Below are 17,067 nucleotides of genomic sequence, written 5' to 3'. Positions count from 1 at the left end.
GCGGGTGCCGCCCGGGACGCACCAGACATCGCCCTATCGCCCTGATCGTGGAGTTGTAGACATACCCCATAGAAATGTTGTCAAAAAGATTCAGAAATTTCGTGTTCTCCAAATGTGAAATTTGGGATTGATCCTAAGATCTCACCTAAAAGTCTCCCCCGATTTAAACCATACATAGAGGCAAAACAGCCTGCGCGAAACAAACAAGCACAAGTTCATGTTGCGTTCGAAACACGCTTCCACATTTTCTGGCACCGGTACCTCACAGTGACCAGTCAAACAGTCCTGTGCAACTGCAGCGGTAAAAAGGCTAGTTCCAGCTGTTTTGCACTGCGGCCCCTAGTCGTTCCACAATTTCCCCCCTCGCCTGCTCGCCACCATTTCGCTTGAAGCCGAGCGAATTCCCCTCGCATCCACACTACACGCCGGCGAGGTCAGCGAGCGGAAGAGGCGCCCCGCGTCCAATGGCTGGCGACGGCGAGGAGGAGAGGGAGGGGAAGAGGCGACGGGAGATGATCGAGGAGGAGAGGGAGGGGAAGAGGCGAAGGGGGATGATCAGAGATGGTTCCCCTTCACCCTCGCCCGACGCGAACCCTGAGCAAGCAGCGGAAGCGGTTGAAGCGAAGGGAAATCGAGGGGTCGCTAGTTCTTCATCTCGGGTGAGAATCATTTTCTTCATATGCTGGATTTAGTGCCCTTTGATGGTGTTTTATTGGGGTTTTGTAGGGTTTAGGGGTTTAGGCGTGTCTTACGGTGTTTGGTTTGAGCATAATTTGGAGCATTAGGTGGTTAACATAGCAAAATTATCCTGGTCGTTAACATAATTTGCAGCATTATTAGGCCGTTCCTTCCTTAAAGCTGGCTTTGAGGGATTGGTGGATCTCTGCCAGAAATAGACTACAAGGCACAAAAGGGAGGCTTTGGATTCCATGATGATTATATCTGATCTGATCCACTTGGCAGGAAAGAAACAGAAGCGTTTTTCACAATGTCTTCAATCCTATCCAACAAGTCATTGAACAGACTAGAGTAGATGCTCGTCAATGGGCTATGGCGAGCAACTGTCGTTTTATCTTACCTAGGGGTTTCTACGGTCGGTGTTTTGTTTGGTTTTCAGGGCCTATCTGTACTTTGTACTGTGTCTCTTTTTAATATTTTGGTTACTTGTTGCTGTTTGGAAAATTTTCTACCAAACTCACCCATTTTTTCAATTTGTAACAGGCAGGTCTTCTTTTGCCCAATTACGAGTTCGGATGGCATATATGCTTGTTCGTAGGCAGCAACCGCAATGTTGACATTATGGCCTCAGTTCGCTCTCAATACCGAAGAACATGTTCTCTCTGTGCCATTCTAAGTACTGCCGAGCAAGACATCCTCAGAAACTTAGCTCTCGAAGAGCCCGACCGGCAGCCAGACATCTATTTTGATTGTGACACATATCAAGTTCAGTATGAGATCGATGTAGGTGCTGAATATGGTAGGGAAGCCTTCTCCAGCATACAAGACAGGCCGGTACGGTTACTAAACATCTTCCAGAGAGATGGAGTGAGGGCATACTCCAGGTCAAGAGAATGGTCTGGTGGGAAGATGATTAAGATCTCAAATGTCAGGTGGTATACATATCTGACATTTCGTGACTTCGAGAATATTATAGCCAATGGCCGTCCAATTGTTGGTGGTTTCCCGATTGGTGATGAGTTCGAGAATCTAGGCCCGGAAGAAATCTATGAATTCAGCCCAGTCCATATAGTAAGACAGCCAGCTGGTTTTCACATGGTTTTATTTGTTGGTACCGGCAGCAAAGACGGAAGAGAGTTTGTAGCTTTCTTGAACTCCAAGGGAGACCGTTTTGGGAAGAAAGGTGTCGGTAAAGTATATTTCGATCAACTTATCAGGTGTTTTTACACATTAGAGTGCCGTGCTCCGCCACCACCTCTTCCCTCTGGCAGTTCAGACCTTGTGGTCGCTGGCCCTGGTGATAATGATGATACCCTGGGTTCATCTGGTACTGCCTCTGATGTCAACAACATGTCGAGCTTCTCCAATGCCCCTGATGGCGATAATGCCCAGAGCTCTACTTCTCCCACTCAAAGTTTGTCCCAGGTTGGTCTTTTAACAATGAAATGGTTGAGTGAATTTATCTGATGGAAATCAATTAGTCAAGATGCACTTGAATGGCTATGGCAGTAGTTTCTACTGCGGTTTTGCTGGGTTCTGCTGATACTATTATCTTTTTGAGTTATTTTCTCAGTTACTGAAAATGCAATTTACAGGCTGGCAAAAGTAACAAATACGACGATGATCCAGTCTCTTCTTCTTGTGCCATTGAAACAGAGAGACAAGTCACTCGTGTTGATGGTTGGGCTCCAACTGCACCAGCGGTACCAACCTAATCTTTCGTATGCAATTTTCCCTTTTTATGTTTGATGAACATGAGTTTTCAATTGCTCTGATTTGTCATTTCCAGGTGCTGAATGAGGATGTCCAAACCGGCAGATGTGCACTTGTTGTAAAGGCTGAAAGGATGTTAAAAGAACTCAAAGGTGCTCTCCCTGTATTTCTCTTTTGTGTTTTAACACAGAGGAGGAACTGTGATATTTATGGTAAAATATGTTACACAAGTATTGTCTTCTGCGCATCATAGATTCTTGACATAACCAACTTTGTTATCTGCATTGAAGGGCCATGGAGGAAGAAGAAACTTCATGAGATGGGTTTTGTTCCTAGTAATAAGATGAATGGTCTGTATTTTACCAATGTTCTTCTCAAGATCAGTGATAAGGTACATATAAATGTCTCCATCTAATTGTTCCACTTATAATTTGATCCAACTGTCTTATTCAGACACATGTTACTTTCTTTTATAATATGCTTATTTATGTTTATTATCTTGGTGGATTGAACTCTAAACTGGCACTGGAGCATCGCAAGATGATTCCAGTTGTCAATGGGATACACATATTTGATATTGGGAAAGGATTTATCACATGGCTCTCCAGGCTGAGCAGATATACCATCAAGTGTCGTGGTGTGTTTTGTTCTCTCTGCATTATTTGCATTAAGTTAAGATATAGTGTTTGATGTCCTTTGAGTACTCTTATAAGCAGTTGTGCAGTACATTTGAATAGCTAGCGCAAGTAGTCTGTGCACCACTCCTAAGGAACAAATACCAAATTCCATGAGTTCCAAGGTTCTATTTTTGGTATCTTATTTACTTAGGGTGTGTGATAGAAATTCTTTCATTTTGGGAAATATGAGATTTGTATTTTCCTTCAATGTGATACTGTTAATAAAATCTGCTTTTGGTACAGCATGTTAGGTCCAGATGTTGGCCAATGATACCAAGGTACATGGCATCTATCTCGACTCAGTTTCCGAAGGTAGAGAGGATCAATTCTGTTTTTAAGCAACTGGGTGATGGAAGTGATGATGCTATCATAAACAGAAGGTGTTCTAAACTAATCTTCTTCTCTGTATTATTTCTGTTTTGCACCTGATGTTCCTTTAGTCGTACTTCATGTTAGTTATTTATATCTCTTGGTGTTCTAAGCTTGTTGACCATTTTTAGTTACTTTGCATTACAAGGTTCTTCTAGATTTCAACCAAACTAGTCCATAAAGAAAGCCGTCACAAATATTTATTTTCAGGTCTATTGTTGTCTACTTGCTAGTTTAGCAAATTATCTGTTTCATGGATGCTTTGGAATCTTTTCATACATTATGATAGTTATACCGATGCCTTCATGATCTGTTTAGTTTTCCCCAAGATATATTTCTGATTATCGGCAAAAGAAGATGTTGGGAGTTTCCTTTTGCCCTAATTCACTTCCTTAAATGGGGAAAAGAAACAATAGGGGGTAAAGTAGAGATGTATCATCTGCAATGCTTCATCGGTCCTAAACCACATAGAAAATGCCAGCCCCCTTTAAATTAGCTAGGTACAGAAAAAGGGTTTCTCAAGATTATGTACTATATCTGGAGCTACTGGGCCATTTGCATTTTATTGAAGTTCTCCTATACTATTGTCTATATTTCTGCGACGACTCCTATGTTTATGTTAGATGATGAAGCTGTCAGTTTGCATTGCAGGATTGACTATTGACTTTGCTCTAGAGGGGTTGCTTTTTGCCTTTAAGATTAAGTATTCCCTTTCATGTTTTTTTCTTGTATATGTATGCTCGTTCAAGATGACATAATCATATAGGTTTGTAAGTTCTGGATTTCATTAACTCGTGGGCATGGACAGATAGAGTGACTCAGCTTCGTCAAACTAATTATTTCCTCAACATACCAAACTCCAAGATTAGCTTGCCATTTGCTCATTTATGTGTTAAAACATTCTAATGCGTTGATATCATCACTAAGAACGTTGTATTTGTTCTTTCATGTGTTTCAGCTGCATGTTTCTGTGTTAATGAGTAACCTAATAGTATGATGAATTCTCTTGTCATCTTTCTTTCCATGATATAAATATGCAGGGATGGAGTGAGCGGATCTCAATTTAGCCAAGTATTGAGTGCCAAGCTTAATCAAGTTATAAAGGTTGTGCTATATCACTTACTTGAAAACTCTTCGTTTTGTGGAAGTCTAAACAGAATTTGACAATGCAGGCTTACCATAATATGGTTCAGCGGGAGCTTTCAACGATCATCATTGATCAAAGAAATTACCACATGGAAATCTTACAAGCTGATGCACCAGATAATGTTCCATCTGGTATGCGATTATTTTCTCTTCAATACAGCTGATGGTTCTTCTTACCCAAATAGCATAAAGAACTTGCACTCTGCCCTTGTGAACAGAGACCACTGTGCTCTCTGCATATGTGATCCTACTGTACGAATAGTAAGTCTGTTGACCCAAGATTTTGGAAATGACATAACAATTGTCTTGATTTCAACCACTTGTGCATGCTTCTACTATCTCATTTTGTCTGTCTTTTTGAAAAATCTTCCAGTTTTCATAAATTCGTAAACCCCAATTCCAATATGGTTTTGCAGGTCTCCAAGAACCAAAAGGGACGAAAGCACAAACAGAAAATATCATCATCTGGTCCAGCTAATAGCTTGCATACTACGAATACTACTGGCCCCTTCCCCAGCTTGGCATCCTCAACCCCTTCCACAGATACTCCAGGAGACAACATATCAATGTCATCGATGCATCATAATGCCAGTATATCGTATCACTTAGCTGTTTCTGGTGCTGATGCCCTAGGGACTAGGGAATCGCCAACAAACTACATTGTAAGTTGTTGTTTACTAATTCAAAAGTATTTGGACGAACAGCTATTATTAGTCAACATTGATGTTCGTGAGATAGCTGGGAATATCGCCGTTAAATTGGTTGATCTAATTATGCCTTGACTTCTGTAGGTTGACATGGATAATTTTCTGGAGAATGACTGTTTGGAAGATAAGGTGGATTCGTTCTTGTCACGTGATGATGCTGAAGGTTCGAGAGATCCTCGAAGTCATTGTATGGCTTCTACTAAAGGTTTGATACTTTGGTGCAGTGTATGGTATCATAATGCGTCAATGTTTATTAAACATGCCCCAATCGGATAAACTCAACTAGGTTGAAGTTTGCATGAAAACCAATTGTTGTGTGGACCTTCAGCCCTTCACAAACGGGAATTACCTAACATGTGTCGAGTTAAATTATGTTGGTTCAGTGTGTTATATTTACACCATTTACTGGAAAATTGTATCATAAGTTTGATCTGTATTTAATTTTGTGTGGTTTACTTAGGATTTGTCTTCCGAGAGATTTCTTCAGTTCGAGCAAGCGCAAACAAATTTGCATCCTTTTACTTCTCATCAGATGGAAAGCTACTTGCTACTGGGGGTCATGCTAAGAAGGTAAACATGCATGTTCATACTAATTACACTACTCAGCCTGATGTTTTTTTTTTGAGAGTACGCCAGTCAAATGGATATTGTATGAGTTGTGGAGTCCTGCATCTAAAGTTGGTGTTGATACTGAAGTGTATAAATCAGTTAAAAAGAAAAGGTGCATAACTATATTTCAATGCAGGCGGATTTGTGGCATGCTGAAACTTTAAGAGAGCGATCAATATTGAATAAGCATTCTTTTCTGATTACTGATGTATGGTTCAGTCCAAGCATTCTACATTTTGCTACGTTACCATTTGACAAAAATAAAATAGGGTTTGGGACGTCGATAATGTAAACCTGTTTGATTTGTCGACATTCCAGGTTTTCCTTACCATTTGTTTTTCCTCTGTGATATTTCCGTCTGTCAGTTAAATTACTTTGGATATGATGCATGCATCGCATGACTCTGTCAAGTAAAATTTATTAATATATATCGTATTGCTAATTTTTACTTTTAACTCTGTAGTAGTGCCTTGTCAGTTACCTTTTGTGCTGAAACTGCATTGAATAGTAGTTAGTTAGGCTGCGAACTTAGGAAGAATGCAGTAAGCAATGTCCATGGCAAGACTATCTGTCATGAAAGGCCCATCATACAAAACGTCGGCTCTTAGATTTCTTCACATGGCATGAATTCTCTGTGTAGAAAGTGGGCCCTGTTTATTCTTTAGGTGATAATGCATGATAGTTCTAATTTTCTAAATATTTGGATGCTTGGAGATGTCTATCCTTGTTTTCTCGCGGTTCTGAATGCAACAAAGTATGTCTGTGTTTGACTGTATTATCTATTTTCAGTAGCATCGTTGTTAAGATTCTATCCCTGTAATGTTCTTTTTTTTCAGCAAGGTTATTCAATTTGTACGATCACCAGGCACTCAGCATATGTTATGTCATTGGATTTTTACGCTATCAAGGTTGACGTAATGTGTTCTTGTGATGGGTATAGTGAGATAATATTCTGGAGTATCAACAACGGAGGAATTGTCCAAAATTTCAAGGTTACTGAACTTTGCTTATTGAACGTTCTGTCAATCTGTAATTGCCCTGCTTTGTTGTGAACACATATCTGTGCTGTAAAATATGTATATAAAAATAATGTGCATGCTAAATGGCTGTCGGTTGAAGATATTATATACATCATATCGTCCCTGCTTGTTTAATTGATGCAATCAGTTCTTTACCCCACCCCACTAATGGTTGGTTTATTACAAAAATAGGGAGTTGTCACCAGCACAAGTAGTAGATGGATCAGAAGATAGTTTCAAATGAGATGATTACTCGTAGGATCATCTGTTTCTTAATTTACTTACTTCCAATGCCTGTGTAGGGAGGTTCGAGACATCTGAGATTTCAGCCACGTCCTGGTGGACATCTTGCAGCAGCTTCAGAGAATGATGTGAAACCGCAAGCTTGTGTGAGGAGATTTGAGGTTTGTACGGGACGGGTCTAGTATATGAGCTCCTAGTATATAGTGTCCTCTTGGTACTTACCTATTTGTTTAACTGTTTACAGTCAATTTTGTGAGGCTCGTCTTTAGTTATGAAAAAATGCTGGTACCTAAATATTTTATAAACTTATCAGATGGCTGTTGTAATTAGGATTAAATTTTCTAAGCAGTCATTGAGAAAGTCCTAGGTTATGAGAAGATATTTTTTTTTGACCCGTATGAGAAGAGAATTTTAAACCATTGCTCTTTTCTTGGTAATTTTGCAGGGTCACACCAAGGGTTCACTGTGTTGGGACTCATCTGGGAATGTATTGTATCTACCATTGAGGAGGATGCAGTAAAGGTATGGTCTTTGAATTCTGAGAATAAAAACTGCGTGCATGAACTCAACCTGCAGCGGGAGCAAGTTTCATTCATGTGCTTGCCACCCGTCATATCCATCATTGCATATCATTGGTTGTACGAGTAAATGGCAAGTGTTTCTTACCATGTAGCGGTGGTTTACAATCACTGTTATGCCCAAAAGTAAATTGCGAAGATCTATAAATTTGGTTACGGTCATCACAACTCAAATTTTTTTAGCTCTGATTTCCAAGTTCACATATTTTAATACACGCGCCATTACATATTATACTTTGTGATAGGAAAATTATCTCAAAATATTGCTGCCGTTGATATTGATGATTAAGAGTAGACAGGATAATTCATTTTTCCTCCTAGGTTGACGCTTGTAACATCCGTACACTTACAAGTGTTCTGTATTACATGCTGCAGTCTGTTGAGCTGTGTCGCTGTGCATGGCGCTAATCTCTGCCTTGGCCTTGGCACCCTGGTCTGGCTGCTTCTGTAAACCATGACAAGCATGTCAAGCTGTTGAAATGAACCGATTCGAAGTTGTGATCCACAAATGTAAATGGGCCCTTTTTTGTCGCAGTCGTTGTGTGCCTACCGGTCTGCTGCGCTGGTGATGGACAATCTAGATACAGTATATTCCCCAACGCATGCAGCACATTGCTCAACTGTACATACGGAGTAGAATCTTTTGCTAACGGCTAACCCAGTGACTCCAGGAGGGTGGATTGCTAGTGGTACCTGATGATATAGTATCAGTTTGACACCTGCATCCTGAAATCTGAAATATTTATGGTCTGAAAGACTTGCTTCCGATGTGCTGTTACTACACTCTGAATGATTGATGCGGAACAAGTGACAGGCAGAAGTATGCGACGGAAACATGAGTTATGTGAACATTTGCTACTAAACCCTATAGAATGTAGGGATTTGTATTTTTCCATCTCGGCAAGATCAAAGACAATCATATATAGACTCATTTTTCCCATGCCATGTTTCTTTTTGCGGGGAAAATGCCATGTTTTTCAACTGTCCTACCCACAGCTGGTGATTTGTTTGATAATGTTGTAAGACAAAAGTTTTTTCAACTGTCTTACCCATGTTTTTTTTGCGGGAGCATGGAGAGAGGTTGTGTCGATCTTTTTTCTGAGGTAGACCTTTTTTTCCTTGGGGTGTGTAACAAGCCGTCAAACAAAAAGATCGAGTAGGCTGAAAAACCTGCAGCAAGGCAGAATTGTGGCGAATACATGATCGACACGTTTGTCCGAGAGATCTCTTTGCGTGATCATTCCACCGGTGAATCACGGGATGTTTTGGCACAGCGCAGCTCTTTCCCATCTCCATGACTGGACCGCTCCTGTGCCTCCCGCCCCGAGGCCGACCTGATCTGCTCTGCTCAAACTGCCACCGCAAAAAGATGGTAAAAGAACACCATCAAACACCTCAAGCCTCCTCAAACGTCTTTGCTTTGGTGCAGCCACTAGGCACTAGCCGACGAACAGAAAAGGCCCCCTTTTAATTTTTGGTTGCAGTCCAAGGCTGCCTCGGATGTACCAGGCACAGCCAGCACCACAGCTTTGCTACTCCTGTGTTGAAGCGTTCCTGGCATTCGGTGCCACTCATCGGAACCAAGTGCGGTTTACAGTTTGCACGCTTCAAATGCTGCCGCATAAAGCCCGACAAAATTTCTGGGACCCGACTAGCTGGCGCCCAAGCGCCCGTTCGCTCGTGCGAGCGCTCTCCCATATAAAGAAATGACCGCCCCACGCACAAGAGGATATCAAAAAAGGAAAATGCGCGACCCACGCCTCGTCGCTCCACCTGATCGAGCTGATCACGCGTTCCTATCGTCGGTCTCCCCCTCCCCCCACCCCGCCCACCCCCCTGCCTGTCCCCGCAGCTCGTCGCTCCTATCCCCAATGCCCTCACGCACAACACGCGAACCCCTCCTCCCTTTTCCTTGAAAGACAGGCCCACGCAGGGCCCCCCTTCCTCCTCCTTTCTTCCTCCAAATCAGATCTGGAGAACAAAGGAAAACCCACCTCCCCCCAAAAAGGTAAGCATCACCTCCTCCGGCCCTCTCTCCCTCCTTGTTGTTCGATCAACTGCTCCCTACTCAACCACCCCAGCCCGCCTGTTTGAACATCAACTACTCCCTCCGTCCCATAATATAAGAACGTTTTTAACACTACACTAGTGTTAAAAACGTTCTTATATTTGGGACAGAGGGAGTAGTTTTTAGTTCGTTCTTTGATTTGGTGAAAAACAAGAGCAACTTTGTCAACTTGAGCCAACCCTATACATGGTACCCATGGAGCAACTTGGTATAATGTACAGTTTAACTTCGTGTGCAACTCTAGGAAAACAAAAGCAACACGAGTACAAAAATAGGGCAACTCTAGTGCAAAAATAGGGCAACTCTAGGTTTTGGTCAACTCATGTGCTGTTTATCAGACAAAAAAGGCAACCCTATGGTATGCATGGTCGACTGCTTTGAGCCAACCCTATATATGGTATGCATGGAGCAACTGGGTACAATGCAAATGGTTACCTTGATGTGCAACTCTAGTAAAACAAAAAGCAACATCAGTGTAAAGACTAGGGCAACTCTAGTACCAAAATTGGGGAACTCATGTGCTGTTTAGCAAACAAAGGGTACAAAAACCAGACAGTCCCCCAAAACCTAATTCTCTAAACAGCAAGCAACTATATTGTATGCATTGAAACAACTCTGTGTAGATAAAAAAGAGCTATACAATGTGCAGGACCATTCCACAACTTTGTGCATCGTGGCTGTGCAAAAAGTCTAGAGTTGCCTCTATGAGGTGTAAGAACAGGGCAACTCTAGTACTAAAACTCATGCAACTTCCTGTGCATGAAGCATATACTAGCAAAACATAAAACTCATTTTAGAAGCAGGTAGAAGTAGTAGTAACTCACGAGTGCTAAAAAACAACTTTTGTGTATCAGTATGGTTCTCGCTAAGACACAAACAACAAACGCGTAAAAGGACACATAAAAAATAGATTCGAACAAACCCACATTCATATACTTTGCTACACTGCAGATGGTCTCACTAAAAAAAATAAGTATAAACTACACCAAAGATAGGCCTTCTGCTCCTGGTAAGCTCTTCGTCAGATATTCACGTTCTTTCCATCATCAAAAGTTGTGATTTCTGTTGCTGAAAAAAACACAAGTGAAAAGCGCATATCATGTAAATTGCATTTATTCTGCTGCTTAGGCTCTTCTTACTCCTTATTCCTTCATCCATCGTAACATCACCCAAAACTTGAAAAATTCAATCACACAAAACTCAACAAAATCTTCATGAGATCTGTTAGTATAAGAAAGCAAATCATTACTATAAGTACTGTTGCAAACTCATTCATATTTTATTCTTGTATTATATCTACTGTATTCCAACTTTCTATGGCAAAACTCTTCAAAGAAAACCATAGAATCATCAAAACAAGCACACAACGCAAAGAAAACAGAATCTGTCAAAAACAGAATAGTCTGTAGCAATCTAGATATTTCGAATATGTCTGTAACTCCAAAATTCTGGAATATTAGGACCATGTGAGCAATTTGTATATTAATCTTCTGCAAAAAGAATTGGTATTCTATCATGCTCCTGTTAAAAATGATAATTATTTTCGTGAGCGCAAAAGTTTCTATTTTTCAGCAAGATCAAATCAACTATCACCCAACAAGATCCTAAAGGCTTTACTTGGCACAAACACTAATTAAAACACAATCATAACAGTAGCATAATTTGGCAACCACTCAAAAACAGAAAGCAAAAGACAAAATAAATTTTATTCATTGGGTTGCCTCCCAACAAGCACTATCGTTTTACGCCCCTAACTAGGCATAAAGCAAGGATCTACGTATTGTCATCTTTGTTTCTAGATCCATAAGATGCCCTCATGATTGATTCATATGGTGGCCTAATTCTTGTTCTAGGGAAGTGTTCCATACCCTTCCTTAGTGAAAATTGAAATTGAATATTGCCTTCTTTCATATCAATCACTCCACCAATAGTACGTAAAAATGGTCTACTAAGAATAATTGGACAAGACAGATTGCTGTCAATATCAAAAACAATAAAATCTATGGGCACATAATTCCTATTTGCAAGAATAAGAACATCGTTAATTCTTCCCATAGGCTTTTTAATAGTAGAATCCGCTGAGGGAGTCCTGGATTAGGGGGTCCTCAGATAGCCGGACTATATACTTTGGCCGGACTGTTGGACTATGAAGATACAAGATTGAAGACTTTGTCCCGTGTCCGGGTGGGACTCTGCTACCTCTTGAGCATTGCGTTGGATTTCCTCGAAGAGGAAAGGGTGATGCAGCAGAGTAGAGTAAGTATTTCCCTCAGTTTTTGAGAACCAAGGTATCAATCCAGTAGGAGGCTACGCGCGAGTCCCTCGTACCTACACAAAACAAATAGCTCCACGCAACCAACGCGATTAGGGGTTGTCAATCCCTTCACGGTCACTTACGAGAGTGAGATTTGATAGAGATGATAGATAATGTTTTTGGTATTTTTGGTATAGAGATGCAAAGTAAAATAAAAGGTAAAGTAAAAAAGCAAAAGCAATAATAAAGTTTTGGGAGATTAATATGATAAAGATAGACCCGGGGGCCATAGATTTCACTAGTGGCTTCTCTCAAGAGCATAAGTATTTTATGGTGGGTGAACGAATTACTGTTGAGCAATTGACAGAATTGAGCGTAGTTATGATAATATCTAGGTATGATCATGTATATAGGCATCACGTCCAAGACAAGTAGACCGACTCCTGCCGGCATCTACTACTATTACTCCACTCATCGACCGCTATCCAGCATGCATCTAGAGTATTAAGTTCAAGAAAACAGAGTAACGCCTTAAGCAAGATGACATGATGTAGAGGGATAAATTCATGCAATATGATAAAAACCCCATCTTGTTATCCTCGGTGGCAACAATACAATACGTGCCTTGCTGCCCCTACTGTCACTGGGAAAGGACACTGCAAGATTGAACCCAAAGCTAAGCACTTCTCCCATTGCAAGAAAAACCAATCTAGTAGGCCAAAACAAACTGATAATTCGAAGAGACTTGCAAAGATAACCAATCATACATAAAAGAATTCAGAGAAGATTCAAATATTGTTCATAGATAATCTTGATCATAAACCCACAATTCATCGGTCTCAACAAACACACCGCAAAAAGAAGATTACATTGAATAGATCTCCACGAGAGAGGGGGGAACATTGTATTGAGATCCAAAAAGAGAGAAGAAGCCATCTAGCTACTAACTATGGACCCAAAGGTCTGAGGTAAACTACTCACACTTCATCGGAGGGGCTATGATGTTGATGTAGAAGCCCTCCATGCTGGATTCCCCTTCTGGCGGAGCTCCGGAACAGGCCCCAAGATGGGATCTCGTGGATACAGAAAGTTGCGGCGGTGGAATTAGGTTTTTGGCTCCGTATCTGATTGTTTGGGGGTACGTAGGTATATATAGGAGGAATGAGTACGTCGGTGGAGCAAAGGGGGGTCCACGAGGCAGGGGGCGCGCCCTCCACCCTCGTGGCCACCTCCCTTCTTTCTTGACGTGGGGTCCAAGTCCCCTAGATCATATTCAGTGAGAAAATCACGTTCCCGAAGGTTTCATTCCGTTTGGACTCCGTTTGATATTCCGTTTCTTCGAAACACTAAAATAGGCAAAAAAACAACAATTCTGGGCTGGGCCTCCGGTTAATAGGTTAGTCCCAAAAATAATTTAGAAGTGGAAAATAAAGCCCAATATAGTCCAAAACAATAGATAATATAGCATGGAGCAATAAAAAATTATAGATACGTTGGAGACGTGTCAGACTCTCCTTTGCGTGGAAGGCAAGCTTGGCAATTCGGATATGTAGATCTCCTCCCTTGTAACCGACTCTGTGTAACCCTAGCCCCCTCCGGTGTCTATATAAACCGGGGGGGTTTAGTCCGTAGGACAACAACAATCATAATCATAGGCTAGCTTCTAGGGTTTAGCCTCAACGATCTCGTGATAGATCAACTCTTGTAATACTCATATCATCAAGATCAATCAAGCAGGAAGTAGGGTATTACCTCCATCGAGAGGGCTCGAACCTGGGTAAACATTGTGTCCCCCGCCTCCTGTTACCATCTGCCTTAGACGCACAGTTCGGGACCCCCTACCCGAGATCCGCCGGTTTTGACACCGACATTGGTGCTTTCATTGAGATTTTCACTGTGTCGTCACGATAAGGCTTGATGGCTCGTCTTGTTGTCAAGGACAACATTACCTCTGGGGGAGCCCTGGCTGTAGGCCAAACTCTCCGACTAGGCGGCTTCGTCATGACTGCCCGTTCGGCCGTCGCGCCGACGATGACTTCGCGGGTCATCAAAAACAACCTCCACATCGGCTCGAGATTCGCCGAGCAGATGAATCCAATGGATCTCTCTTCCTTGAACGAGCTCTTGGATCGCACCGCCGCCCTGGGAGTCGCTATGGACTATGATCGGATCGGGCTTAAACCCGACCAAAGGGAGATTAACTCTCCGCCGGTCACCCATCAGATAGCGGTGGTGGAGGAGCAATGTAGCGATTCTTCCTCTATTTTGAGGACAAACTATGTCCGAATTCCCAAGCTCTCCGAGCCGGATACCTGTCTACGGGAGGACATGGCCCAAGCTTCGAACCTAGAATCAGACAGCGGGCCAGAACTATTGGGCAACATCCCGGAGCCCGAACTGCCAAGCTCGGAAACTCCTCCGCCCCTAGGTCTCAGATTGGATCAGGGTTTGGACCTAAATCTACCCACTCACCCAGACATAAGTGATCTTTCCCACATTAGACAAGAGCCCCAAGAGACAGTACATCACTATTGGACCAGATTCCTCCTTGTAATGAGCAAGGTCAAGGACTCTCGCGAGGAAGACGCAATTTCATTCTTTTGCAAAAATTGCACGGACAAGGGAATCCTCAATGCCATAAGTCGCCGTGACATAGCACACTTCGCTGACTTGGCGGCCATAGTACAGAAGTACTGTGCGATGGAAAGCGCCTGGAAAACCCAAACAAAATTTTGGGATCCTCCGGCTCTCACTAAACCCCCCGTCCGAACTAAAAGGGTGTACTCTCGTAAGTCACCCGATCCAATTACAAATAAACCAAAGCCCCTACAGGGCGTGGAAATGTGTTGGAGGGATGGCTCAGTGGGCCATGCAAAATTCACAGTACACCGGATACCATGCCAACACACAGCCTTAGAGCATGTTGGATACTCCGGCAGGTGGCCAAGAGCGGCGAGGATCTCCTCATCAACAATACCACAGAGCACCATCCCGTGGAAAATAAAAATACAGTATTGACATTCTTCGAGACCTTCGCCTCAAATAATAGGCGCAAGCGAGCACTCCGCAGCCTTGCCGAAGTCTGCCACGTTGCAGTAGTAAATACATGGAACGATACGGCCATAACCTTAAATGCCAGTGACGAACCTCAATTCTGAACAGCCCGAGCACCAGCCGCTTTGGTCCTTAGTCCAATTGTGGACGGCTTCCGGCTTACTAAAGTGCTCATGGACGGTGGCAGCGGATTAAACCTCATCTACGAGGAGACTCTTAGCGAAATGGAAATAGACAAGAGCCGCATTGAGAAAAGCAGCACGACCTTCAGAGGAATCATCCCTAGTCGGGAGGCACGATGTCCGGGAAAAATCTCACTAGATGTGGTATTCGACACGCCGGAGAATTATAGGTCCGAAGAAATCACATTCCAAGTGGCCCCGTTCAGTAGCGGATACCACGCCCTTTTAGGGCGGGAGGCATTCATGATCTTCCAAGCTATACCCCATTACGGGTACATGAAGCTCAGAATGCCCGGGCCCAATGGAATCATCACTCTAGCTAGTGATCCAGACATAGCACTCCGCGCCGAAAATAAAACTGCCGCACTGGCCCTCGAGGCGTTATCTGAAGCCCTTGCGGCCTAAGAACTAACTGTGCTGCGCTCCACAGTGGACATGGACGACGTGATACTCGACAAAAGACCCAAGTCCACCTCTTTTAAACCAGCGGACGAAATAGTCAAATTCCAGGTCCACCCAATGGACCCTACAAAAACAACATCCATCGGGGCACAGCTGAACCCCACAACAGACGCCGCACTGCGGGAGTTCTTGCGCGAGAATGATCTTCGCCTGGCATCCTTCAGACATGCCAGGAATCCCACACAGGTTGGCCGAGCATAGCCTAAACATTCTCAAGGGATAAAAGCCGGTCAAGCAGACTCTTCAGCGTTTCTCAGAGCCTAAGCGACAAGACATGGGAGAGGAGCTAGCCAAGTTACTCGAGGACGTATTCATTAGAGAAATAAAACATCCGGACTGGCTAGCAAACCTGGTAATGGTACCAAATAAGGACAAATCCTGGCGCCTATGTGTTGATTTCAAGGACCTTAACAAGGCTTGCCCCAAGGATCCCTTCCCCCTCCCCTGCATCGATCAAATTATCGACGCTACCGCAGGACACGACTTATTGTGTTTCCTCGATGCATACTCCGGATACCATCAAATTAAGATGGCGGAGTCCGATCAAGCCGCAACGGCATTCATCACTCCATACGGCCCCTTCTGTTTTAACACCATGCCTTTCGGGCTCAAAAACGCCGGTGCAACCTATCAATGCATGATCCATACATGCCTGGAAACACAAATCGGCAAAACAGTGGAGGCATACATAGACGATGTGGTCATTAAAACCAGACATGTCGAATCCTTATATTAATAGACGACTTGAGGCTCATGTTCGACAATCTCTGAACATATGACATCAAGCTCAATCCGGAAAATGCGTTTTCGGCGTGCCCGCCGGAAAGCTCTTGGGCTTCATCATTTCCAATAGAGGAATTGAAGCAAATCCGGCTAAAATCTGAGCTCTATCACAGTTGGCTATCCCAACAGACCTCGAGCAAATCCAGAAATTAACTGGATGCGTGGCTGCCTTAAGCCGCTTTATTTCCCGATTGGGAGAAAAGGCACTACCTCTTTATCGCCTTCTTCGATGCACCGAACACTTCGAGTGGACGGATGCGGCCACGGCCGGATTGGAAGAAATGAAAGCCGTCAATCTTGGCCATGCCAAATATCGGAGAACCAATGATGTTATATATAGCGGGAACACACCAAGTTGTAAGCGCAGTGCTCGTCGTTGAACGAGAGACGGACGGACATAAGTTCCCGCTTCAAAAGCCGGTATACTACGTATCCACTGTCCTCACTCCATGCAAATCACGGTACCCACATTATCAAAAGATAGCATACACGGTCTTCATGGCATCCCAGAAACTGAGGCACTAC

The 17,067-nt window shown here is 43.0% G+C and overlaps 2 protein-coding genes across 6 annotated transcripts; both read left to right on the top strand.

Moving 5' to 3' along the window:
- The first annotated feature begins 304 nt into the window (after positions 1 to 304).
- On the top strand, positions 305 to 5,491 carry LOC123060301 (uncharacterized). 5 transcript variants are annotated; one of them, XM_044482957.1, is made up of 10 exons: positions 305 to 659; positions 1,222 to 2,103; positions 2,274 to 2,381; positions 2,468 to 2,603; positions 2,682 to 2,782; positions 3,312 to 3,448; positions 4,478 to 4,541; positions 4,631 to 4,715; positions 4,802 to 4,844; positions 5,000 to 5,133. In XM_044482957.1, coding segments are annotated over exons 1-10 (1,752 nt in total). In that variant the 5' UTR covers positions 305 to 464; the 3' UTR covers positions 5,001 to 5,133. The 5 variants fall into 5 exon arrangements, with proteins under 5 accessions (XP_044338892.1, XP_044338891.1, XP_044338890.1 ...); XM_044482956.1 differs by lacking the exon at positions 4,802 to 4,844 and adding an exon at positions 5,375 to 5,491 and having other exon boundaries at positions 306 to 659; positions 5,000 to 5,245; XM_044482955.1 differs by having other exon boundaries at positions 306 to 659; positions 4,610 to 4,715; positions 5,000 to 5,135.
- Positions 5,486 to 8,505, top strand: LOC123060302 (transcriptional corepressor LEUNIG). Its single transcript, XM_044482959.1, has 6 exons — positions 5,486 to 5,495; positions 5,751 to 5,860; positions 6,765 to 6,891; positions 7,221 to 7,322; positions 7,607 to 7,683; positions 8,115 to 8,505. Exons 2-5 carry the CDS (start codon positions 5,823 to 5,825, stop codon positions 7,679 to 7,681), a joined length of 342 nt encoding a protein of 113 aa, XP_044338894.1. The 5' UTR covers positions 5,486 to 5,495; positions 5,751 to 5,822; the 3' UTR covers positions 7,682 to 7,683; positions 8,115 to 8,505.
- Positions 8,506 to 17,067: the final 8,562 nt, after the last annotated feature.

The sequence above is a fragment of the Triticum aestivum genome, chromosome 3A (genome assembly GCF_018294505.1).
Source record: "Triticum aestivum cultivar Chinese Spring chromosome 3A, IWGSC CS RefSeq v2.1, whole genome shotgun sequence".
Lineage (NCBI taxonomy): Eukaryota > Viridiplantae > Streptophyta > Magnoliopsida > Poales > Poaceae > Triticum > Triticum aestivum.
This window is presented reverse-complemented; position numbering and strand designations above follow the sequence as displayed.